Raw genomic sequence first — 25,564 nt, forward strand, 5'->3', positions numbered from 1 at the left:
CCTCCCCTCCAAGGCTTCCCCCAACTTCCGCTTCTGGTTTGCTACTTTGCTATCTCTCAACAGAAAAAGTTATTAATAACATAACATCAAGCCTAAAAACATAAAAATAAAAGTAAATACACCATCATATTTCACTATCTTCTAAACATTTTCTAATGCTGATAGTGTGAATGTTTATTTAAATCCTGCCATCAAGTCTATTGACTTTCTTTGTTTTTGCAAATATAATATGAATGGTTCCCAGTCTTTTTCAAAGTCTCTGTTGTCTTTTTCTCTTAGTCTATCTGTCATTTTTACCAGTTCTGCATGGTTCATCAACTTCTCTTACCATTGTTCTTTGGTTGGTATTTCTCTACAATTCTATGATCCCTAATCATTGGCCATGCAATGGGCATTGGTCAACATCTGGAGGGCGACATATTGCCCTTCCTGATTCATGACATTCATTGTCATCAATCCTCCAAAGAGCTAGAATGGCTCTTTAGCTCTCTCTACAACCTTGTGACATAAAAAAGGCCATCCAGTGAGCTATATGTTGAGTGGGGCTTTGAAGCTGGCTTTCTGACGCCAGAGCCCAATGCTACTCCACTCCACTGGAGAGAGAGGGAGAAAGAGGAGTCGGCTGGGAGTTTTAACTTCAGACAGTCTTGGCTGTCTCTGAGTGCAGATCCCGGTCATTGAGCCTGAGCTTCCACAGCCACTGCCCAGTTGATATGTTCTATGCTTATGGTAATATTTTATTCTCTTGCTAACTATGCTGTTTTAAATGTGAATTTTATACTTGACTTCCTTTAGTAAGGTTTTATTTTATTTATTTTTTGGGTTAACTTTGCTGTGTTAAACGTGCCTTCTGTAGTTGACCTCCTTTGCAATGTTTTATTTTGAAATCTTTAATATTTTAGTTTCCTGTTAATTGTGTTGCCCTGAATGTATACTTTGATGTTTTGATGGGTTGTTAACCGCTTTGAGGTTTTTCCATAAAAATATAAAGTGGTAAAAACATGAAATGAATAAGAGTAAGAAGGGGGGTGGATTAAATCAAGGGGAAGTGGGTGCAATGACTGATGTCTGTCTGTGCAGGAAGTGATAGAACGAAGATCTAGGCAAAACATCAGGAAGTAGCTCACAATAATCACAGCAACTATCTGGCTAGGTTAGGGGGGTCTTTTTCCATGGATAGTTTTGAAAACAGGCTCAGGCAGGTGCCTGATGGCAATGTCTTAGGCCAGCCTTAGGGGCTACACAACCCATTCACTCTAAATCTTTCGTTCCAAAGGGATGAGTCTTCTTGTTGATTCCTTTGCCTTTCTAGGTTTGTGCCACGTGGACCAACAGAACAAAGCCGGCTATACGGCCATCATGCTGACGGCACTGGCTGCTTCCCGCTCAGAGAGTGACATGGACACAATTGTGCAGCTGCTGAAAATGGGCAACGTAAATGCCAAAGCCAGCCAGGTATCCAAATGGTTAGCACTTTCTCGCAGGACAGGGAGGTGGATGTGGAAGTCAGGTGATGAGAGAGCCTTCCAAAGGTTTCTGCTTTGGCCAGGGTGGGGTGCTCAAAGCCACCAATTCTTCTGCTCTGAGGGCACAAGTGAGGTTTTAAAGCCTGATTCTCTTCCCCCATTCCTCATTTGCACATGTTTGCCTTACTGAGGTTTCGTAAACAGCATCACTGGCAATTCAGGAAACGCTCCTGTCAAAGCAAAGCAACACACTTTGCAAAACAGCTCAGTTTCTTGAAAGCTTTGCAGGCCCCGGCTTGATTGCAAGTTAAGGTAATTGTGAAACGCTTTTCAGATTTTTGTACTCTCAGTTGGAGTTTTTTCTTTCTTTCTTTTTTGCAAGCTGGATCATAATGTTTAGGGTGCCAAATCACACTTAAATCAAGAGCTTCCTCCTCCCCCAGCATTTAAGTTTTGTGCACAAAACAGAGGCAAGCGATTCTGATGAGCCAGAGATTGCAGCAGCCTTCACCCTCAATTCTCACCCCACCCCATCCAACCCTGGCCCTAGTATATAACTGCAACTTACACTGTTGTTTTTCTCCTCGCTGCTCCTGCAGGCTGGGCAAACTGCACTGATGTTGGCCGTCAGCCACGGGCGCCTGGACATGGTTCGTGCCTTGCTAGCTAGCGCAGCGGATGTCAACTTGCAAGATGACGATGGTTCCACAGCGCTGATGTGCGCCTGTGAACATGGCCATGCTGAGATCGTCCGCCTGCTCTTGGCCACACCTGGCTGTGACGTTGCCCTCTCCGACAACGTGAGCCCTTTTTGTTATTTATTAAATTTGTATACCGCCCTATACAGTGGTACCTTGGTACTCGAACGGCTTGGCTCCTGAACAAATTGGCTCCCAAATGCCGCAAACCCAGAAGTGAGTGTTCTGGTTTGCGAATGTTTTTCAGAAGCCGAACGTCTGACACGGCTTCCGCAGCTTCCAATTGAGTGCAGGAAGCTCCTGCAGTCAATCGGAAGCCGCGCCTTGGTTTTTGAACAGTTTCGGGAGTCGAATGAGCTTTCAGAATGGATTAAGTTTGAGAACCAAGGTACCAAGGTACCACTGTATCTGCAGGTCTCAGGGCAGTTAACAGGATAGAATCACGACATACAGTGCACAAACCCTCTGTCTCCCATTCCACTGCAGGCTGAGCAGAAAGTGATAATTTGATGATGATGATGATGATTTATTTCTACCCCACCCATCTGGCTGGGTTTCCCCAGGCACTCTGGGCAGCTTCCAACCGAATATATAAAAACAATACAGCATCAGACATTAAAAACTTCCCTAAACAGGGCCGTCTTCAGTTGTCTTTTAAAAGTAAAATAGTTGTTTACAGTGGTACCTCTGGTTGCGAATGGGATCCGTTCTGGAGCCCCGTTTGCAACCTGAAAGGAACGCAACCCATGTCTGCCCACGGGCAGGTCGTGATTCGCCGCTTCTGCACATGCGCAAGCAACAAAACCTGGAAGTAACCCTTTCCGGTACTTCCAGGTCGCCACGGGACACAACCTGAAAAGATGTAACCTGAACCAAATGCAACAAGGTATGACTGTATTGCCTTGACATCTGATGGGAGGGCATTCCACAGGGTGGGCGCCGCTACTGAGAAGGCACTTCTCGCAGCGATGGAACTGCCAGAAGGCCCTTGGCACTGGATCTCAGTGGATGATGGGGGTGGAGATGCTCCTTCATGTATAAAGGACCGAGGCCATTTAGGGCTTTAAAGGTCAGCACCAACACTTCGAATTGTGCTCGGAAACGTACTGGGAGCCAATGAAGATCTTTCAGGACCAGTGTTATATGGTCTTGGTGGCCAGTCCCAGTCCCCAGTCTAGCTGCAGCATTCTGGATTAATTGCAGTTTCCAAGTCACCTTCAAAGGTAGCCCCACGTAGAGCACATTGCAGTAGTCCAAGCGGGATAGATAATCCACCAGTGCTCTCCGTTCATCCTTAAACACTTCATCATTATGTCCTCTTAATTTGGCAGTTAATTTCACCATGTCAACATAGTCCATCAATTTCATAAGCCATTTCTCCTTTGTTGCTAATTCTTTCCACTTCTGAAGTACCCCAAGTTTCATAGACCCCATAATAGATTAGGTCAATGGGCGCTAATAATAATAATAATTTTATTATTTATACCCTACCCATCTGGCTGGGTTTCCCCAGCCACTCTGGGCAGTTCCCAACAGAATATTAAAAACGTGATAAAACATCAAACATTAAACACTTCCTTAAACAGGGCTGCCTTCGGATGTCTTCTAAAAGTCAGGTAGTTGTTTATTTCCTTGACATCTGGTGGGAGGGTGTTCCACAGGGCGGGTGCCACTACCAAGAATGCCCTCTGCCTGGTTCCCCGTAACTTGGCTTCTTGCAGTGAGGGAACCACCAGAAAGCCCTTGGCGCTGGACCTCAGTGTCCAGGCTGAACGATGGGGGTGGAGACACTCCTTCAGGTATACTGGGCCAAGGCTGTTTAGGGCTTTAAAGGTCAGCACCAACACTTTGGATTTTCTCTCCTCCTGCAGGATGGCAGCACAGCTCTCTCCATCGCAGTGGAAGCAGGCCAGAATGACATTGCCATCATGCTGTATGCTCATCTGAACTTTGCCAAAGCCTCGTCTCCGGTGAGTTGTCATATACAGTCAAGGAATCATTGCACCGGCCTTGTAGCGCAGTGGTCCAGCTCCCTGCTTGAGGCATGATATCCAGCGGATCAGACGCAGAATGGGGGTTTAATGCACTGAGGGTCGCCCATGTTAAAATGCCATCCTTCAACTCAGTATCTTTTGTGGTGAACGATGTTTTTAGAAAACAAATTTGATGGGCTGGCTCTGCACAGACTTGTCCACCTGCTTCTTCTGCCGTCCAAATGCTGTGCCTACGTGAGCAGGGAACTTTGCATGAGGGTCAGTTTTGAGTTCAGGGGGCTGTTTCTGGCGAAGGGAAGGAGCAACGCAGGAGGCGAAATGAGATAAGTAGGGCTGTTTAATTAAAGACTAATCATGAAATGCACTTTTCAGGGGACCCCCAAACAGCTGAAAGATGACAACACAGCATCTATGTCCGGTGATGCTCAGTAACACAAAACGAGGCGGTTTCCTGTTTGTCTACACTTCCCTTTGAAGAAGTACCTGAGAACTTGTCAAGGACTGCAGAACCTAAGCATGTAAATCTCCCAAGAAATGCTGTCTGTACTCGGCCTCCCTCAACCCCTCCCATCAGCTGGGATCTCTCTCATCGGCTACACACAGTGGACTGGTTGGCCTTCCAGGAGAAGGAGCTCCCCCTACAGTTTCTGAGCGGCTACTTTAGCCTGATCAGTTGCAATTCTGCTAGCTATTGAGCCAAAGAGGAAGAATCAGTGAAGGACTTCTGGATACAGCTTCTCGACCAACTTGGCATGGCTTAAAGGCTTTCCTGCTTTCTAGAGACATGTTTCCCTCTCCGCCCCACTTTCACCCAAGTCCATTGCAGGATTAAAAGTCTCTGCAAGACAAAAGATGTCTCTTGAGCCTGAGCTGATGAGTTTGGGTAGTCCGGGGTTATGGAGAATTTATATAGAGACAGAGTGAAGGCCACACATAGGCTTCTGCAGCACACTTCTTGAATAATCTTGGGCATCTCTTTGTCTCAGCTCCTCCTCTCGTAAAATGGGACTTAATGTATTTTTAAGAGGCCTGCCTAAAGCAACTCCACACAGAATCCATTTTACTTTTCTCTTTTTCAAGACAAGAAATCCATACTTAAACACAACATTACTTGAAATAATTTGAGAAGGCCACACTGCGTGAAACAGGGCCCTGTTTTGAATCAATGTTTCTTCATTTGGGTAGGAGTTTCTACGTGTGTTATTGTAATACAAACAACATTGCAATGGAACAAAAATGAGTATTTGACACAAAGGTTTGAATGAGTGAATTTTGCAAATTTAGCAAAATGTGAATTCTCACTGAGTTCGGCAACTTGGTAAGGGACCAATAGTATATTTCCGATGGGTGGGGTAGATGGGATTAGATTTCTCTCCAAAATGATAACCATTATTTGGCTAGGCTGCAGGCTGTTTCTTCTGCACAAGGAAATGTTGTGGCTGAATGCTGATGGGCCTTTGCACAGCTCCAGTTAAACAGATTTGCACAGGAGATATTCTCCCAGTGAATTGAACCCTTTACCCAGAGTGCTAATCAGCTCTCCTTGTCAGTTACTTCCTACAATCTGATTTACTGATGTTGGATGACTGGGATCTGAGGAAAATATCTAACTGATATTATTTGCCTAAAAATGTCGAAATAACTCAGTTCTAATTAGGCAAACCCAAAGTTTCCCTCTTTGGGATTGCACGAAGCACCGAATTCATTCATGGATGCTATGCAAGTTGAAAAAGTCCTCTTCGCTTATTAATTATTTGGAGTTTTAATACCAAAATTTATGTCTGTCTCTCCTAACAACCAATGATCAGTAGGGGAGGGGGGAAAGTATAATAATTAAGATAAACCATAGTGGTTTTTGGGTTGTTTTTTTTAATGCCAATAATTTGAAATAGTAAAAAGGTACAACCTATTTTTATATAAATATATAAATATATATATATATATATATTAATATACACCAAGAAAACGACTATATAAATTATTTTAGTGCACAGAATTTTTTAAGGAATTCTAGAGGAGACGACATCCAAAATGTTAAGGTGGGTTGTGACTGGCTGGGCGAAGGACTACTGTCTGAAGCTGCAAATCTGCCAGCCAATATATTTGCACAGTCTCTATTCTGCCTTGTGTAAAAGCCATTAGACACTAGTTGGGCTTGAAAACAGATGTTTATTTGGAGCCACTTGGCTCTTGTGTTGCTCTGAACGTGCAGGCAGTACAAGTCTTTCTTCCTGGCAATGGTTTTCTGTCGCTGCCCCCAAAGCAGACATTTTGAACGGGCAACAGGAGGCTTTAGAAAACTGCATGTCTTTAGGAGTGTGTTTGGAACTTGTACTTGGGCTATCGCCTCGGATAAATGTAATCTCTTTTAGGATTGTCATATGATGATATTTCTACACTTTTAAAGGAAGTTAAGGTCATTTATAGCCATAATAAACATAAAATGATCAGATGTGACTCTTTCTGTTTCTAGTAGTGTTACTGTTAAAGGGGTGTTCCCTTATGTAGGCATGGCCAAACTTGGCCCTCCAGCTGTTTTGGGACTACAACTCCCATGATCCCTAGCTAACAGGACCAATGAAGAAGAAGAAGAAGAGGAGTTTGGATTTGATATCCCGCCTTTCACTCCCCTTCAGGAGTCTCAAAGCGGCTAACATTCTCCTTTCCCTTCCTCCCCCACAACAAACACTCTGTGAGGTGAGTGGGGCTGAGAGACTTCACAGAAGTGTGACTGGCCCAAGGTCACCCAGCAGCTGCAGGTGGAGGAGCGGAAACACGAACCCGGTTTCCCAGATTACATGACTACCGCTCTTAACCACTACACCACACTACACCACAATGGTCAGGGATGATGGGAATTGTAGTCCCAAAACAGCTGGAGGGCCAAGTTTGGCCATGTCTGCCTTATAGCACTTGAGAGAGAGAAATCTGTAATATTGCCATAACTTTTTTTCCCTGCACAAAAGGTATGATTTTTAAAAGAGGAGCAAGATTAACTCAAGGAAAAACCTGAGTAACCTTTGGTAGGTTTCCGGTCTCAGATCCTTTTGTCCTCATCTTTATCTACTCAATGAAAGCAGAACATTGCTGAAATTTTAGCATTGATAAAAAGATTCCATATGAATTTGAAACCTTCAATAAGTTTATTGAAGTATGGAATGAATGAAGACATTCACACAGAACATTCATAGGGGGACCATGGCTATTTTATAACATCACACTGGATGCAAAGTCATAGGACGCAGGTGGCGCTGTGGGTTAAACCACAGAGCCTAGGACTTGCCGATCAGAAGGTCAGCAGTTCGAATCCCCGCAACGGGGTGAGGTCCCATTGCTCAGTCCCTGCTCCTGCCAACCTAGCAGTTCGAAAGCACGTCAAAGTGCAAGTAGAGAAATAGGTACCGCTCCGGCGGGAAGGTAAACGGTGTTTCCGTGCGTTGCTCTGGTTCGCCAGAAGCAGCTTAGTCATGTTGGCCACATGACCCAAAGCTGTATGCCAGCTCCCTCGGCCAATAAAGCGAGATGAGCGCCGCAACCCCAGAGCCAGCCATGACTGGAACAAATGGTCAGGGGTCCCTTTACCCTTTACCTTTATATGCAAAGTCAAAGCAGTTTCTCTCAAGCTCTTTTGGATGCAATCTTATCAGTTATATCATTAAAATCAGCAAGTTCCAGTTTATCATTTTCTATGCAGAGAATGTTTAGACAACAAATCTTGGGATATTGTTGACCATAGATAATTCTTTAGTCTAGAAAACCATCGTTTGCCAGTACAGTTTGTAAGCTTTAAATGCAGGAACTATCTAAAAAATTGTTTCCACGTTTGGAAAAGCTGTCTGAATTTTCTCCTGGAATATTATTTGATACGTATCTTGGTGGCTGAAATTTTCTTTGTCAGAGTGAGCTTGTTTGATGAACTTTACTAAATGGTAAGTACATGCTTGTGTAATTGTTACACGGCCGTAGACTCATACGTCACCTGTTTAATGTTACTAAGCAACTGGGCTAGAGAGTAAAATCTGCCTGTTTTTAAAATTGTTTTTGGCAAGAGGCTGAGGCTACCTTAGATTATGAGGGCCTGGGTGCAGCCTGCTCAGCCCGTATGTAAATCCAGCACTGACCATCAGTGGCATAGCAAGGATTGCCCAGGCCCATGCAGAGGGGGCAAGGGATGGAGGGAAACCGACAATTTTGTACCTAGGACAACCGACTGTGTCTGTCCCCCCCATGCTACACCACTGATGACCAGGGCAACAGGCACATTTTACTCTCATTTTGCTAGTGTAAAAGAGCTGTCAATGTGGCCCCAGTTGCCTGGTGAAGTGTCATGTGGTTTCACCAAAGGCAATGCCACCTCCCGGGTGTGGGGCAGAGTAGGTGATGGTGGCAGCACCAATGGAAAGTGAAATGCCAAAATCCCCTCCCTCCACGTCTCATTCTGTCATTGTTGTGGCTCCCCCAGCAGCATCCTCATGGCTTGGCACCCAGTGCGGACAACACAGTTGTGCTTCCCTAAATGTGCTGCTGATTTATAATAATAATAATTTATTATTTATACCCTGCCCATCTGGCTGGGTTTCCCCAGCCACTCTGGGCAGTTCCCAAGAGAATATTAAAAATACAATAAAACATCAGACATTAAAATCTTCCCTGAACAGAGCTGCCTTCAGATGTCTTCTAAAAGTCAGATAGTTGTTTATTTCCTTGACATCTGATGGGAGTGGGTGCCACTACCGAGAAGGCCCTCTGCCTGGTTCCCTGTAACCTCACTTCTCACAGTGAGGGAACGGCCAGAAGGCCCTTGAAGCTGGAGCTCAGTGAACGATGGGGGTGGAGACGCTCCTTCAGGTATACTGGGACAAGGCTGTTTAGGGCTTTAAAGGTCAGCACCTTTAAATTTAAGCAAGAGCGGAAAGAAACACTCTCCCCCCCCCATCCCCACCCTGTTGTGGGAGAATCTGGGAAGGGAAACAACTTCCCTCATTTAAAAAGCTAACAAGCTTCTAATAGCCACTTTGGGCAATCGGCTTAAGCAGTGATTATGCTCCTGTGGTCTAGGGCTTATGTCTGCTGCAGCGGCGGCTAATCGGCTGCTCTCGAGTCTTAAGGAGCTGGCTCCAGGCTTTGGCAGCGGCTGAATAAAAGTGAATCGGCCCGCTGCGAGCTTTGCATTCTGCCTGCCCGCAGGCAACTTGGCTCTGAAGACTGGGGAACTGGTCTGCTCCCTGAGAGAAGGAAAGCCAGCCTGGACAGGCAAAGCCATTCATCTTTGCAGGGGATAAACAAGAGGCATGCGGCTTTGCTGGCAACTGTGTCCCTCACTGCTGCTCCTTAGCATAGCTCTCAAAAGCCCTTCCAGGAAGCTGTTCTGTGCAGAAGTCAGGAGACAAGCAGTGTGCCAGCCCGCCTGACGGCAAGACGACCTGCAAATATTTTTTGTGTGGCAGCAGTACAAGTTTCTGGGTGGGGTAAGTGTACAGCCAAGAAAGCCCTTTAAAAAAAAGAAAAAGAAATCAGAGGGTACCGTGGGCATCATCCCCTATTCTTTCAATTTACTGATATTCAAAGAAATACAAAAATACATACCCATCACCAAGTATCGTTTTATAATATACTGAGGAAGCTACTTAGTCTATAATAAAAGTTTTAAGTCAGAATGAAGACAAGGAGAAACCTAACGAAAGAGGAGAAAATGGAAAAGAAAGAAAAAATCTAAAAGATACAGAAGAAGAAAAAAATAATAAAAGGACTTCTCTAGCTTGCAGCTATATGGGATATTCATTCCTTAAGATCCAACCATTCTATCATCTATAAACCATTATTTTTTCAGTCTTCAAATCCAGATGATGGGCAGAGTTAGAGGCAAAAGTGGGTGGGGACACGCCTCCCATTTTTAAATGACCATAAACATTCGCCCCTTCCTCCCAGGGCCCAAACCTTTGGGGAGATACTTTATTGGAAAGCATTCTGAAAGTGCACTGGATCACAAGTTGGGGTGGCAACAAGGGAGCAACCCCCCCCCATCAATAACACTGCAACGACAGCTTTCACACTGGCCAAGAAAGAACAAACGAAATATTTTCAGTGTATTTAAATATTTATTAAACTCATTCACGATCTGGGGAAAGAACATCCCCCCCCCAAAGGATTTTCATCAAGGAACAGAGAAGAAAACGTTTGATAAAATATAACTTAGTGCAGCTGCAAGGACACAACCTCTCAACAGCCAGGTGTTCACCTGAAGAACTTCCCAAAACTTGTGTAAGAAAACCACGTTCTCCCAGATGGTTTCTGGGGGTATAAGTGAACTAGGGGCTATAGATGCATTTTGGTTTATTGAATCACGTTTTCCCGATTGTAATGCTAGCACTTCTGTCCCTTTTGCTAACGTTCCTTTCACACTGCTGTACCTGCTGCGTTCAAGAACTGTGGCCTTTTGACCAATATACGAAATTTCATTCACACCACTGGGTGCGGCACACTGAATGTCAATGGACAATGTCACTCCTACGCATGAATGCTTCTGTTCCTCAATTCACCCATGAAAATGGTTGGAAAGAATTGTATGCTAGCCTAACTACCCCAAATCTCCTCGCTTTAACGCCTCTGATTTTCTAAGTTGGGGTTTCGGATGGATGCCCCTCAAGAAGTGATTAACACAGAAATAAGCACTAAACTTCCCCTACACGCTACTAGACTTCCAGAAGTGTCCTTTACATTGTGTGAAAGCTCAGCTATAATACATAACAGCCAGGGAAATGGAATAAACTGCTATGTGAATGCAGCCTTAAGACAGCGTCTGCCTGCTGTCCAGGGACTTGCAGCATCTCATGTAGACATCTAGAAAACTGAAACATGGATTGCTGTTCTTCACTATGCAGAAGCAGAATCTCAGGTGAGCTATTAATGGGGCTTTGCCTTGATTGCTTGCCTAGCCCAGATGGACTAAGCAGCAACTTATGCGAGCATGAAACAGGGGTTCTGCACCAAGGGGGAGAGGATCCTGCTGTTCCCTGAGCTCCAGGTTGCACTCTTCTCTCCCCCACCTCTGTCCTTACAGAATTAAAAAGGTAAAGGACCCCTGGACGGATAAGTCCAGTCAAAGGCGACTATGGGGTTGCTGTGCTCATCTCGCTTTCATGCTGAGGGAGCCGGCGTTTGTCCACAGACAGCTTTCCAGGTCATGTGGCCAGCAGGACTAAACTGCTTCCGCGACACTGTGATGGAAACCAGAGCACACGGAAACGCCGTTTACCTTCCTGCTGCAGTGGTACCTATTTATCTACTTGCACTGGCGTGCTTTCGAACAGCTAGGTTGACAGGAGCTGGGACAGAGCAACGGGAGCTCACACCGTCACAGGTATTTGAAGCGCCAACCTTCCGATCGGCAAGCCCAAGAGGCTCAGTGGTTCAGACCACAGCACCAGCCTGCATTCCAATTACACAATGGAAGGTGTACTGAACTTCTAACACAAACATTCTGAAGCTCAGGGAACATTTTTGACTTCATCAAATGCAGCTCAATTGTTATATACAGCTGTGGGTTCTCTTACGGTGGTTTCACCTATGCAAACGGCCCCAACAAGGAACTGCTTACCCCCTCAACCCTGAAGAGCCTAACAGCTTTGTATGCTATAGCAGGGGAGCACTGGAACAAAGGACCAGAGGCACAGCTTGTCATTTCTTTCTCAAAATCCCCAACTGTTTTTGTTCAAAGTAGCACCATTACTGCCCATTGTCTAGGAAAGTTGCTTCCTACATTGGAATTTTCAAGGCAACCAGAAGCAGAAAAGGACCTACTAAATGATGCTCAGGTCTGGGCCACTGCTTTGACAAAATTCAGGCACTAAGCAAGAAGTTTCAAACATCTTCCCATTTTTGTGATCTGTTGCTCTTTGATTTAAAAAGACAAAAGTATGAGAAAGACATTAAAGCAGCCATTAACACCCCAAAGGAAGTTGAGGACTCTTCACCAGCATGACAAATGAAAGGCACTCTTATGTGACAGCAGGGCAAATTCATAGACTGACAGTGCTTTGTTATTTTCCCTTCTCAAAGTAAAACATACCCTTGGGGGGTTTTGGGGGGGGTGTTCCCCTATATTACATTTTACTTCTACAAAAAATCTATCCAGTGCTCATTTTAAGCCCCCCCCCCCCATTACTACAGCCAATGACATTAACACAATAAACCATTGCGGCAGTCAGTTCTGCAAAGCTGAGCATTTCATAGACATTTAGGCCATTGACACTTTTCTTTACAAATGAACACACACAATTCTATCAACCGGCTTGTGCTTTTAAAAATTCGACTGCTCAATGCAAGGTGGCTGACATGATATAGACATGAGCATCATTCACGAGGCAACAGCAAAGGAGAAGGGGATGCAGCAAACGACAAAATCATCTCCAACTGCAATCGACCCATGCCGAATCAGCAAAAAAATGCTACATGCCTGAAAGGGGGGAGCAGGGGGGAATGATAAAAATCAGGTTGTAACCAACTGGCAAGATTTGCGGTCAGTGATCAAGCAGAAGGGAAATATGCCCCCCGCATTAAATATGCAAATAAATATTGCAAAAGTTAATTCTCCTTTTGGTTGCAGTCCCCCCCCCCCCCAACATTTGGGCACTGCTGCTGAAAGCACCAGTAAGAGCAGCAATAAAGTAGAATTCGCTCAAAGCATCTATGCAGTTATGGAGATACGAAAAGCTTCATGGAGCAGTGGTTTGCTTGGAGTGAAACAAAACCACAGTCCCTGGTTCAGACACCCATGTTCACGGGAAACCGCAAAGGTTTGGTTCACTATGACATGCAAAACGCAGCCCCCGTGTTCAGTCCCGCTTACTTCAGATTGGGACCGAACTTTAGCTGATCACGGTTAGCTCTCCACCATCATGTGCACCCATAACTGCAGAGAATCAGGGAATACCCCAACAGAGAGAGATGGGATGAGGGAATAAAGCCTAATCATCAACAACCATAAGAAAATAAACTTATAAATAAATAAGTCATGTATTTTATGAACATTATGTACATACAGAATGCAACGTTTTGTGCAAAGGAAATATATATCTCAAACATTATACATCATTTACATGCTCCACAATCAGAGGAAGTGGTTGGAATCTTTCACAGCTTCAGGTCAAAGGGGTTTTGAGTGCTTTTCCTTGGTATGTAGTGTGCTGCCCCCTCCGTCAAAGGAAGGGAACTAGATGTGTCAGGCCAAGAAAATAAAGTTGCCATTTGTTATCCTAGGATAGCAGAGTAAGCGGGTATTTTCTGCTTGTTCGTTACTGAATTTAGGACGGACTGGAGCTGCGGCAGACATTTGGAATTTACACTGATTCTACTTCCTTGAAAACGTAAATATCCTTTGGTGAATGGTAGCCAAAGAGCACACCATGAGCTCAAATTCAGCCCACCTTAGAACATGTGGCAACCTGGCGCTTCCATTCACAAAAGCTTAAAAAGCGTCACATGCAATATCTATATATATTTTTCAACTAAGGTGCAGAATCAGAGTTTAGTGCAACTCTAGAAGGGGGCTGGGAGTCCCATTTGGCATTGCCTTAGTTAAGAAGCCCTCCATTAGTAAGAGACAGGATAACAGTATACAAAATAAGGCAAAGCTAAGGACAGGAAATTTGTAAAAAATATACCTGGCATAGAGAGATGCAGTGATAAGGCAACTGTAAACCTGTGACGAAGGTAGAACACACAGTAGAATGGCTTCAATTCCTGCTTTCTTGGCCAGCACAATCTATTGCCCTTTATCCACCTGCCGAAAGGCACAAAACGGACCAGCACCGAGCAAAACGCAACAACCCCCTTTTTCCCTCCCCAAAGTCTGCCTGCTTGTCTCATTGGTTCAGTTCTTCCCCCCTCTCTCACCCTCCTGGCAACACGTGACAAGAGAGCCGAAAGAAAGGAATCAAGTGCAAATACAGAAAATGCAAGGTCACAAAGCTACACGGGTTGCAAAGAGAAATGAGAAGAAATCAAACGAAAGGGGCAGGGGAAGGCTGAGAGAGATCTAGCAGCTCAGGGCCCACAGAGGGATCCAGGACACCTCCGTGTTGTCCTTCCTTTCTTTGGACGTTAAGAGGGCAAAAGTCACTGTTTCTTCTTTGCGGCACGGATGGCAAAATCCACTCTTTAAAATTTTCTCCAGCCTAGCTTGGGAGAAAGAGGCCCAGAGGCTCACGAAGGCAAGGCGAGTTCTCAGCAAAGGCTCATGTTCCCGATTCCCTTCCAAGCTTGCTTCATGCCTGCCTGTCAGGCCTTTGGAGAGAAAAGGGCCAGGCATAACGGTCAAACGGTCAGCTTGTGAAGAGGACCCCGAGACACCCAGGTGTGCATCCAGAGAACAGCCACTGCCTTTGTCAAGTTACCGTCCTTCACGTGTGTGAAAAAATAGTAATAAGTGACCCTGCCCAGATTAAAAATGAGACTCAGAGGACAGCAGATGTATCAGTGCCGTGGCAGCACTAGATACAACAATAAATATATCGAAACATAAAAACTCAACAAAGTGGCCCTGGTTCATCTGCTCTGTCCTGTAAAGACAGTTGCTGACCGACGTACAGTTTCTTCCTTTTAAAAAAGGGAAAGGTGAGGGGCTGAGGAAGGGGAAAGGTCCATCAAGTCACTCGGGAAGTGGCGTCAGACGGCTGAGAGACAACGGAAGCCAGGGCATGCGTGTTCTCCCAGAAAAGCAGCAGCAAAAGTCTGGAGAGAGGCACTTGGAAGCGTTGAGGTGGGCTCACGCTGTGGTGTCGTCTTCCAGGCTGACCATTTGTCTCTGTTGGGGAAGAGAGATTGGAAAGGAAGTTACTCAAAGGGTTTAGCTAGGTGGAACAACCGTAGAAGCCAGAATGTCCCAGTTAGGGATAAAAAGTGAGCCAGCTGATTGAGGAGAGAAACAGAAACCAACCTACTCAAGAAGACAGCGTTCAGTGTTTTGTGGTCTCTCAAGAGAGTCATCTTGTAGTAAGGTTAAAGCTTACTGGGAAATGATATACAGACGCACCTTGGAAGTCAATCAGAATCCGTTCCGGATGTCCGTTCGACTTCCAAAATGTTTGGGAACCAATGCGCGGCTTCTGATTGGCTGCAGGAAGCTCCTGCAGCCAATCGGAAGCAGCAGAAGTTATGCTAGACATTCGGGTTCCAAAAAACATTCGAAAACCGGAACAATCCCTTCCGGTTTCCAATTGTCCGGGAGCCAAAATGTTCAGCAACTAAGCCGTTTGAATTCTAAGGTACGACTGTACAATGAATTGAAATGGATGTTCAAAATAACTTTTATTAAAAACAAAACAAAACCAGAAGCTTTTCTTTTGGGAGTTATAGGGACAGAACTACCTAAATTGTATAGAAATGTATTCATGTATGCGACTACAGCAGCAAGAATGCTACCTGCCCGAAAGTGGAAAGAAGCAGAAGTTCCAGCAAAGGAAGAATGGATATGAAAACTTATGGAATATGCAGAAATGGTGAAACTTACCGGAAGAATAAGAAATCAAGATAAAAAAATCTTTTTATAAAAGAATGGAAATGGCTTATTGAATATTTACAGATAAATTGTAAACAGATAAGAGTATATATTTACAGTAGATAATTAAACAAGCAAGTGAAATGAATTTGGATATGCAGAAGGTATTTTAAAAAATAAATTTAAGGAACCACAGAAATAAGAGGAAGGAAGTCAAACTTGGAAATGTTAAGTTGATTGTAAAACTAATGAAATGTATAAACTTAAAAAGTATAAATTAAAAAGTTTTTTAAAAAAGCAGGGAGGAAAGGGGTCATCTTGCCGGACCCTGAAAATTCACATTATGGATTTATACAAACAAGGAGCATGTATTTCTGCTACTTTTGCACGAGGCCTTTCCTGAAGGGCACTGTTCTTCCATGTGCACCATGTTACCATGGCGGGAAGGAATGGGGGCAGGAGGGCTTCAGGAGAGGAGCAAGATGAGAATGACTTGGGACCCCCACTAATATCAAAGAACACAAAAGCACCCACCAGCAGTACAGAAAACTGCAAAGTTCCCACCATTCTGAATGTCAGCTTACCGATGGGTATGTGTATCCCTCCTGGCTCCGGCAGATGTGAACCTCGTCCTCCGTCGTTTTCTGATAGACAGGGTTGTCAAAATTGATGCTGTTGATGTTCCTCAGGCGCCAGTTCTTCCAAACGAGGAAACCCCCAAAGGAGATTAAACAAATCAGCACTGGAAAAAAAGAAATCCCAGAAGGCAGGACGTTATTTTCAACCAACCTCTCCTAATTGCTCAGGAGACCACTGGTGACGATGGTGAATAGAGCACTATCTATGTGTGGGGGGCTTCACAAAGAACATATGACAGGCCTGTATCCCAAGAGGCTTACAATCTAAGTACATTACACCTGAGAACCGCTATTAAGGAAATTAATGGAGAATAAAATATGCACCGTGATTTATTTCCTACACCAATACAGTCACACCTCGGGTTACAGCCGCTTCAGGTTGCGTTTTTTCGGGTTGTGGACTGCCGAAACCCGGAAGTACCGGAACAGGTTACTTCCGGGTTTTGGCGGTGGCGCATGCACGGAAGCCCTAAATCACGCTTTGTGCAGAAGCAACAAACTGCAACCCGTGCGTGCACAGACGTGGGTTGCGAACGTGCATCCTGCATGGATCAGGTTCGCAACCCGAGTATCCACTGTATTATATTTAGTTCAAGAGCATCCTGAGAAGGACTACTGATTTGGGCTTCTGCCTTGCCCGCAACTATTATTATTTATTCTTATTCTTATTCCAATTCCATTGATTGATTGATTGAATTTATATACCAACCTATGGCGGGGATAAATCATAAAAATAAAAACAACAACCCAATAGCTTCCCCCAACACACACACAAAAAACACATTATAAATCTGAAGAAGTGTGCATGCACACAAAAGCTTATACCAAGAACAAACTTAGGGCCTGGTTAAAAAGGAACGTTTTTTTGCCTGGCAAGGAACTTACCCAGTGGTAGGACAATTGAGAGCGCTGGGGGACCCCCTTGCCTTGCCCCGTCCGTTTCAGCAGCAATGCCATTTCGTGCTGGGGAATAAAGGAAACTTAAAATTAAGCCCTCTCCAGTCTGGAATATTGCAAAAGATGCAGAGGGGAAGGAAGGGGCAACAGGAGAGGAGGAGGAGAACGTGCACCCAAGTTAAGTTTTCCTACGTGCACAGCACTTTGTACTTAGGTGCAAAGGAGCCTTAACAGGAGTGTCACACACTCGGCGCGACTGGCTGAAACTTAAGCCGCTTACCTTGCTGCGACAGGGTGACCATCGGAGGCGTGGTATGCTCAGAGATGCCTGGGATGAGTTTGCTTAGAACGGTGGGGGCAGCAGCAGGCAGGCGTTCGGTTTGCTGCCTGGGGGCACCGGTTGTGGCAAGCAGCCGGCCCAAAGGTGTGGTTCTCGAGGGAGGCTGCCGAGTTGTTGCGGCAGCAACGGAAGCAGGAGCATCAGGAACAGTGTCTGGGTGGCAGAGACGACAACATATCAATTATCTCTCCAAATAAACACTTTTGCAGTCGTACCTTGGATCCCGAACGCTCCGGAACTCGGGACGTTTTGGCTCTTGAATGCCGCAAACCGGGAAGTGATTGTTCCGGTTTGTGAACGTTCTTTTGGAACCCGGAGCTCCCTGCAGCCAATCAGGAGCCGCGATTTGGTTTTCGAACATTTTGGAAGTTGAATGGACTTCCAGAAAGGATTCTGTTTGACTTGCAAGGTATGGTTATACTCGTTTTGTGGAAAAGGGGGTATAGTCGTACCTCGGGTTAAATATGCTTCAGGTTGAGTGTTTTCAGGTTATGCTCTGCGGCGACCCGGAAGTAACGGAATGTGTTAGTTCCAGGTTTCGCTGCTCGCACATGCGCAGACGCTCAAAATGATGTCACACGCATGCACAAAAGCAGAAAATTGTGACGACACAGGTTGCGTTCACTTCAGGATGTGAACGGGGCTCCAGAACGGATCCCGTTCGCATCCAGAGGTACCATTGTAGTCTCTCTCTCTCCCACACACATACACACAGAGAGAGATTCATTTTTTACCCCGGCTGCCAGCTGCTCACTGCACAAAGGCTCGCTAACCCATTTTGCCTGCTTACCTGTGCTGCAACTTCTCATGTCTGCGGCCAGGTGCATGCCATCAGGACAGGCACAGGTGTACTTGGCGGAGTGAGCAGTGATTTGCGGGGCAGGGAGACAGAGGTATTGGCAGCCTCCATTGGGAGTTCCGTTCTTCTCACACCAGTTGACACCTGTTAAAAGGCGGGGAAAAGAAGTTGTACAAAGGAGACTCAGGATGGCACAAGTCCCTGCGCAAGTCTTCACCTTCACGAACACAGGAGGAATTCAAGGGGAGCCAGAGGTTATCCTCACTGAATGGCATCTCAAACTGTCAGGCGGCAGATGAACCAACCCCCACGGCAGGTGGCCAGGTACGGACAAGACAAGGAAAAGTCCTTTCCATCTGCTTTTATTCAATATAAACTTGATCAAAACCTTGATTTTAAAATGCCCTAGAACTTTCAGATATATATATATAATGTCAGGTTGCCCTCAACAACTAGTGAAACGCAGATGGGGCAGATATTCAGCTGTCACTCCCCTAGTGCTTCTTCTTCCTCTTCTTCCTCTTCCTCTCCCATTATTTCCCAGCTTTCCCCCTCATCTGCCTCTGAGCTGTGACCTCCCTCAAACCCCTGCTGTAATTCTGAACTGTCCCCTTCTCTGGAAGGGTCAGGCTGGGGAGGCAGCCTCCACTCGTCCTCCTCTGCCCAGTCCCTGACACAAACACTGCGCCTTCCCACCCAGTGGGAGTCCTCCAAGACAGAGCAAAACCACCACTGCTAATAGCGATGGGGCGGAAGCTGTCTAAAGCAGCGGTTCTCAACCTGTGGGTCCCCAGATGTTGTTGGGCTACAACTACCATCATCCCTGAACTCTGGCCTCGCTAGCTAGGGGTGATGGAAGTTGTAGTCCAACAACATCTGGGGACCCACAGGTTGAGAAAGGCTGGTCTAAAGGGCTCTCCTTTTTGGCAGATGAGAAGATGGAGTGAAGCTGGCCAAGGGCTGGAGGTAGATGCTGCCGCCCAGGAAGGAATTGAGAAAGACCACTTAAATAGCCCTGTCTTCTGCAGGAAGTGGAAGAAGCCCGTACATGGCTGTTCTCCTCCGCTGCAGGAAAATAAGGGGTTTCCCTGGCGGAAGAGTGCAGCGTGCTAAATTGCTTATCGTCGGCACAAGCACTGCCCTCACCTGACAGTCCAAAAAGCACAAGGCAAAAGAAAAAAGGTCGGGGAAGAGAGAGAAAAAACACATTTAGGGATGCAACAGCAGGAAGGCAGTCATGATCAAATACCTTTTGGCTGCCGTACAGAATGAAACAACGTCAGATCCTGGGGTGAATACAGGTCCCCTGCCACCTTGACGATATCGGAGCCAGTCAAGCGGTTGGCGCTGAAAATGGCTTCGTTCATGACATCTGTCCAGAACACTTTATCCTGGGAGAAGATTCAGTGATTTATTTTTTAATGGATTTTTTTGGTTTTCAACAGTAACACCGTGAACATAACCCCCCCCCCCAAAAAAAAAACCCCTGCAAAGCAACACATGGGTAACATATTATTGGCTTGCCAACTCCAAAAAGTAACACTAAGATACATGCACGATAGGTTCACAGATTAATTAGTCCTCTCCTAGAGATGCATGCGCTATAGGGGGATGCAGTAACTCTGCCACCTTATTGATGTGATCAATAAACAAAGACCACATGTCTAAAATGAGGCCATTTCTGAATCTGCCTCACCTCAAAGACTGTGATGGCAAAAGGATGAGCCAGCTTGTCCTCATTCACAAGGATGGTCTTTCTGTTTCTCCCATTCACATCTATGCTGGAGATGGAGTGGAGCTTTGAGTCTACCCAGTAGAGGCGCTGGTTGGCCAGATCTAAAGGCAGAAGACAGAAGGTGTCAGAAGTGTCACATGACCAGAGGAACACATCCTTCCATTCATATGAAAGGGAGCAAGCCAAGCATAAAGGTAGTTCAGAACAGAGAACAAGACACACTGGCCAAGAGGCGTTGTAAGTTAGCGCTGCATCCCCAAACGCCTTTGATACTTGCAACAAACTACAGCATACAGCTTTCAGATGAGAAGGGTTCCCTCCAAATCAGACTGCTCTGCTTTATTTAGACCCAAGGGCCAACCCATTCCCAAGAAAGTGTTCTTGGCTTTTGGTCCGCTGGATTTCAGAAACATTTTATCCTAACAATTTCTCAAGAGTGCTTTTGATTACTTTGCCATTGTTTAGAACTCTGCCCCTCAAAAGCCAGGCCTACAAGGGGAAAACGGCTGATTATCTGCACTCAAAAACCTAACTGATCACTTTGATGACCTTTACTTTTAACAACTATATACAGTGGTACCTTGGGTTAAGAACTTAATTCGTTCTGGAGGTCCATTCTTAACCTGAAACTGTTCTTAACCTGAGGTACCACTTTAGCTAATGGGGCCTCCCACTGCCGAGCAATTTCTGTTCTCATCCTGAAGCAAAGTTCTTAACCCGAGATACTATTTCTGGGTTAGCGGAGTCTGTAACCTGAAGCGTCTGTAACCTGAGGTACTACTGTACTTAAAGGGAAATTCTCACTGCACCTTTTCTCCTCATGCATGACCCCCAAAAAAGTTTGTGAATCCAATTCAGGAGCTTCAGATATTCATAGGATCGGAGGTTGCTCTGTCCAGCCCACCCCACCCCCCGGTCCTCGTAAATATGCTAAGCCTTGCCTGGCCCTTGTGTTTGTGAATGCGCTCCCTGACTCCATCACTACAACTGAATCAGGGAGGACAGCACCGCCAAGCAGTGGGATGCTAATCCAGCTGCAAATGGGTTGCCCAAGAGAGCAAACTTTGAAGCAGCACAAAAGCAGGAAGAGAGAGATCAGCCTCGAACAAGCCCACATTTAAACGAAAAAGCAAGTCCTTTGGATCGAGAGCCAACAGTCTTCCTCCAGCCTGCTCTTGTTATTGTCTTCCCTGAGCTATGCAGAGCTTACCCAGAGTTATTCCGTTAGGCCAAAGAATGCCTTCTTTCACCAGAGGGAAGCTGTCCACCCCATTCAGACCACTTTTGGCAATTTTCGCAGACGTTCCCCAGTCAGCCCAGTACATAAACCTAACATGAGGGAAAAACAAACACACAATTTAAGCCAACTCTCGCAGACCAACATTGTCCTTGGGAGAGTTGACCCTAAGCCCCTCCTCCTCAATGGACAACACACCTGGCAAAGCGCCCCCCCCCCTTTTTTAAAATTTATTTGGTTTTTCCAATTAAAATTTTACAGAGAGATATCAAACATAATAAAAACAAGATTCCTAGGAATCTTCTGGACTTCCATCCTCCCCTTTGTGGGTTCTGTTATTGATCATTTCCTCCCGCATCTTTTATAATACTCCAAATCCTTTACCTCTTCCATTATGTCCAGAATTCACCCTTATAAACTACAAGTGTTATTCCAATCCTACAAACGATTTTAACTGTTTGCAATAGTCTTTAAGATAAGTTATAAATTTTCCCCATTCCTTATTAAAGTTTTGGTCCTCCTGATTTCTAACTCTTCCGGTCATTTAAGCCATTTCAGCATAGTCCATCAATTTGATCTGCCATTCTTCTCTGATAGGGACTTTATCTTCTTTCCATCTCTGGGCCAGTAACATCCATGCAGCCATGGTCGCATGCTTAGACTATGCATGTAGGCAAAGCCTCTCTCTTGTCCCAAAATGTTGTGCTTCTTTTGACCATTGAGAGCATCTTAAGGAAGCCACAACCAGCACTATTCTTTTAAAGTCAACATTGCCCTAAAAATGCTGTCAGATGCACTGAGCTATCTTTGTATAGTCAGACCACTGGGCCATTCAGTTCAGTGTTGTCCCTGTTAGGCATGGGGACCTGGGGAGTCCTTCAGATGTTACTGGATTCCCCAAATCTCATCAGCCCTAGACAGCATGGCTAAGAACCAAATAGTTGTAGACTTGTAACATCTGCAGAGCCAAAGGTTTGCCATCCTTTCTCTAAAACCCTGGCCAGTGAAAACAGGAGTCTTTTCTCAGCCTAATCTGGAGATGCCAAGAATTGGATCTGGGATTTTTTGCATGCAAAGAACGTACAGTGGTACCTTGCAAGACGAATGCCTCGCAAGACGAAAAACGCACAAGATGAAAGAGTTTTCCGTTTTTTGAGTCGTTCCGCAAGACGAATTTCCCTATGGGCTTGCTTCGCAAGACGAAACGTCTTGCGAGTTCTTGCGAGTTTGTTTCCTTTTTCTTAAAGCCGCTAAGCCGTTAATAGCCGCTAAGCCGTTAATAGCCGCTAATAGCCGTGCTTCGCAAGACGAAAAAACTGCAAGACGAAGAGACTCGCGGAACGGATTAATTTTGTCTTGCGAGGCACCACTGTACATTGACCATTCTCCTTCCTAATCCACTGCTAAGGTCCCATCTCAAAGGTCAACCTCATTCACACATATCTTTTGCCTCTCGCTAGGGCATGTCCCTAGAAACAAGAGCCTGGTTCCTCAACAGACTGGCAAATCCTCGCAGCATCTCCAAAACATTTAGGGCGGCACATACCCGTGGACTGGATCCACCACGATGGCACACGGCTTGGCGTCAACTTCCTTGATCAGGGTCTTCCTCCTCAAGCCTTCACTGCTGGCCACGGAGATCGTGCCCAGGGCGGAGTCAGCCCAGTAGATGTTGCTGTGCACCCAGTCCACAGCGAGGCCATCTGGGTATTTGATACCACTGTCGATCACAGTGGCATGGTGAGAGTGGTTGTCTGCTTTGTCTATTGGAGTGCTGGAGACATCACAAAGAAACAAAGAATCCCCATTGAAATGAAGAAAGGAGAGAGAGGGAGCCATACTTCATGGGCTGCAGGATTCCTTGCAGGACTGGTTTTCTCTAAGTAGTTGTGTTTTGGATCACATCTGTGCCCAGATGCAATTTAAAACACAAGTACTACTGAGCCCTGCCAGTTCCAGCCCGCAGTGCACACGTTTCATCTATTTTTACCTGTATATTTTTTTCTGAGAGCTGTCAGACCAGTAGAGTTTGTTGTTGGCTATTTCCATATCTAAAGCCACCGCGTTTTTGAGACGGGGGATGAGGCTGCTGTACTCGCTACGGTCGAGAGTCATCTTCCTGACCTCATGGCGATTGGTGAAGAAGAGATATGCAATGGTGCCTGGGGAAAGGAGCAAGAAAAGGGATATTGGGAACTCTGTGGCTTTTAAACCTGCTCTCTCAGCTTCCAGAAAGCAACTAAGCAGCTCCAAAGGTCTCCGGGAAGAATTATTACAATTCAATAAGTGGATTTTCCCAGCGTCCAAAGTTCACGAAATAAATAGTTATTTACTACACATTCCAATTGTCCATGCACTCAAGTCATTTCACAAGTCAGGGTGGATAAAGATTGTTTTTATTTAAATCAGATTTTTAAAAATTTAAATCGGATTTTTAAAATAAAATGCTTTTGGAGGAAAAATCTCCAAGGTGTGTGGTTTTTTTTTTTTTTTAAGTTTAACTACATCAGTTAACAAACATGGATACATATGCTATAATGTTATTGTTTTAGTTAAATAAACTGTTGAAATTGGTATTAAGGAAATGATTATTTTTCTCCTGCCAATAAAGTACAACAGAAAAGTTGTCCAAATATAAACATTTAACTTACTAAACCTCACAATAATTTCATAATTATTTGTCTATGTATTTCTCATAGTATAACCAAGTCAGTAATGTTTGATGTACCTGTAAAAACTACTCTGAAAATTTATTATTCCAAAAATGAAACCTTCATCTGGTTGTAAATATTATTATACCAGCAAGAATGCCTTTCTGTAAAAATTTGATTTAAATCAAGTCTTACTGACTAGTAATTTAAATCAATTTGATTTAAATCAAACCCACCTTGTCACAAGTTTAAAAAGCATCTTACACTATAATGGACCTAATAAAAAGGGAGGGGGGAGGAAAAGAAGTAAATTTGGGTCCCCAAAATGACATTAAAAAGGAAGGAACTGCAAAAACAAGATTCTGGGGCTGGAGGTATTCCCAGGTGAAGGACGGCTCCTGCAGGTACCCTCACTTTTTTGCCACCACCGTGCAATGGTTACAAGTAATACTCTAGTGTAGAACACGCCCAAGACTTACCAATGGCTTTGCAGGCCTTCGTGGTAGGGTCAATCTGATAGCCTTCGTTACATTCACACTTATAGCTTCCTTTCAAGTTCACACAGATTTGGCTACAGGTATCAGGGTTGAGACACTCATCGATATCTAGGAAAATCAAGAAGATGATACTCATCACCCGAAGTCGGTAATGTACGACAATACATTTGGTCTCCGAGGCTCAAGTCAGTTTTCTCTACTGCGACCAACCTGCTACTTGCCTGGAACCTCCCAAACAAAGAGGAGGCAGGAAGTATCCCATAATGGTCTCGGGCTTTGAACTACTCAGATTTTTTCCACAGTGGCCACCACAAAAAGCATCAGCCTACAGTTCCAAGACCAGGTCTATGGGATTCAACTTGACAGAGGCGCAAAAAAACATTTTATAGAACAGCTCGGGGAATCAAGTGACCGAGTTTGTCGCTTATGTGTAAGGGCAGAAAGGCACAATCGATTGTATCTTGCCTGCCTTTTTCTTACAGAGGTGGGAAAATGCAGGGCTTTGCCAATGGCATGTTCATCTACAACTTCAGAAGCCACAATCGCAGACATCCTTTCGGAAAGGCCAAATTTTTCAACCTGGGACTGTGGCCTCAGCTGGATGGACTTGGCCAGATCACCAAGCCTTGCTTTTCCCAAAGAAAACATATCATGAGAAACACCATGACCTCCCTGACTCCCATTAACTTTCAACCAGATGACAGATATGAATTACCGTATTTTCCGTGTATAAGATATATTTGGGGGGGCTCCAAATTAAGAAAACACCCCTCAGCACTACACGTGCATAAGACGAGCCCCAATTTTAAACCTAATTTTTTGGTTAAAAAAAAACCCCTAGTCTTATACACGGAAAAATACAGTAATTAGAGGTGCATTAAGAAAGCTGTTGTGGAAAGAGGAAGAAAACTTTCCCATTTACCTTCACATTTTCTTTGGTTAATCAGCTGGAATCCTTCAGGGCATAAACACTCGTACCCAATTTTGAGATCGTTGCATATGTGGGAGCAACCACCCTTATTATCCAAACATTCATTTGTTCCTGGAAGGGGATAACAAAGAGCTTATAATGATGCTATTCTTAGAGAATGAATGAATGAATGAATGAATGAATC

At 44.9% G+C, this 25,564-nt stretch overlaps 2 protein-coding genes across 2 annotated transcripts in view; one reads left to right on the forward strand and one right to left on the reverse strand.

The window, feature by feature from the left end:
* KANK2 (KN motif and ankyrin repeat domains 2) overlaps nucleotides 1-6,615 on the forward strand; it is a 43,710-nt gene extending 37,095 nt beyond the window's left edge. The window contains exons 10-13 of the mRNA XM_081176269.1: nucleotides 1,313-1,455; nucleotides 2,066-2,266; nucleotides 4,036-4,134; nucleotides 4,531-6,615. Of these exons, the coding sequence (XP_081032395.1) occupies nucleotides 1,313-1,455; nucleotides 2,066-2,266; nucleotides 4,036-4,134; nucleotides 4,531-4,590 (503 nt within the window). The 3' untranslated portion in view covers nucleotides 4,591-6,615. The remainder of the gene's footprint in view (nucleotides 1-1,312; nucleotides 1,456-2,065; nucleotides 2,267-4,035; nucleotides 4,135-4,530) is intronic.
* Nucleotides 6,616-10,236: 3,621 nt separating this feature from the next.
* Nucleotides 10,237-25,564, reverse strand: part of LDLR (low density lipoprotein receptor) — a 33,084-nt gene continuing 17,756 nt past the window's right edge. Inside the window, exons 7-18 of the mRNA XM_081176311.1 lie at nucleotides 25,372-25,491; nucleotides 24,432-24,557; nucleotides 23,292-23,463; nucleotides 22,848-23,075; nucleotides 21,275-21,393; nucleotides 20,026-20,165; nucleotides 19,579-19,720; nucleotides 18,321-18,473; nucleotides 17,471-17,683; nucleotides 17,179-17,256; nucleotides 16,240-16,397; nucleotides 10,237-14,962 (exon numbers count right to left, since the gene is read on the reverse strand). Of these exons, the coding sequence (XP_081032437.1) occupies nucleotides 14,924-14,962; nucleotides 16,240-16,397; nucleotides 17,179-17,256; nucleotides 17,471-17,683; nucleotides 18,321-18,473; nucleotides 19,579-19,720; nucleotides 20,026-20,165; nucleotides 21,275-21,393; nucleotides 22,848-23,075; nucleotides 23,292-23,463; nucleotides 24,432-24,557; nucleotides 25,372-25,491 (1,688 nt within the window). The 3' untranslated portion in view covers nucleotides 10,237-14,923. The remainder of the gene's footprint in view (nucleotides 14,963-16,239; nucleotides 16,398-17,178; nucleotides 17,257-17,470; nucleotides 17,684-18,320; nucleotides 18,474-19,578; nucleotides 19,721-20,025; nucleotides 20,166-21,274; nucleotides 21,394-22,847; nucleotides 23,076-23,291; nucleotides 23,464-24,431; nucleotides 24,558-25,371; nucleotides 25,492-25,564) is intronic.

This window comes from Podarcis bocagei (genome assembly GCF_964188305.1).
Source record: "Podarcis bocagei genome assembly, chromosome: 17".
NCBI lineage: Eukaryota > Metazoa > Chordata > Lepidosauria > Squamata > Lacertidae > Podarcis > Podarcis bocagei.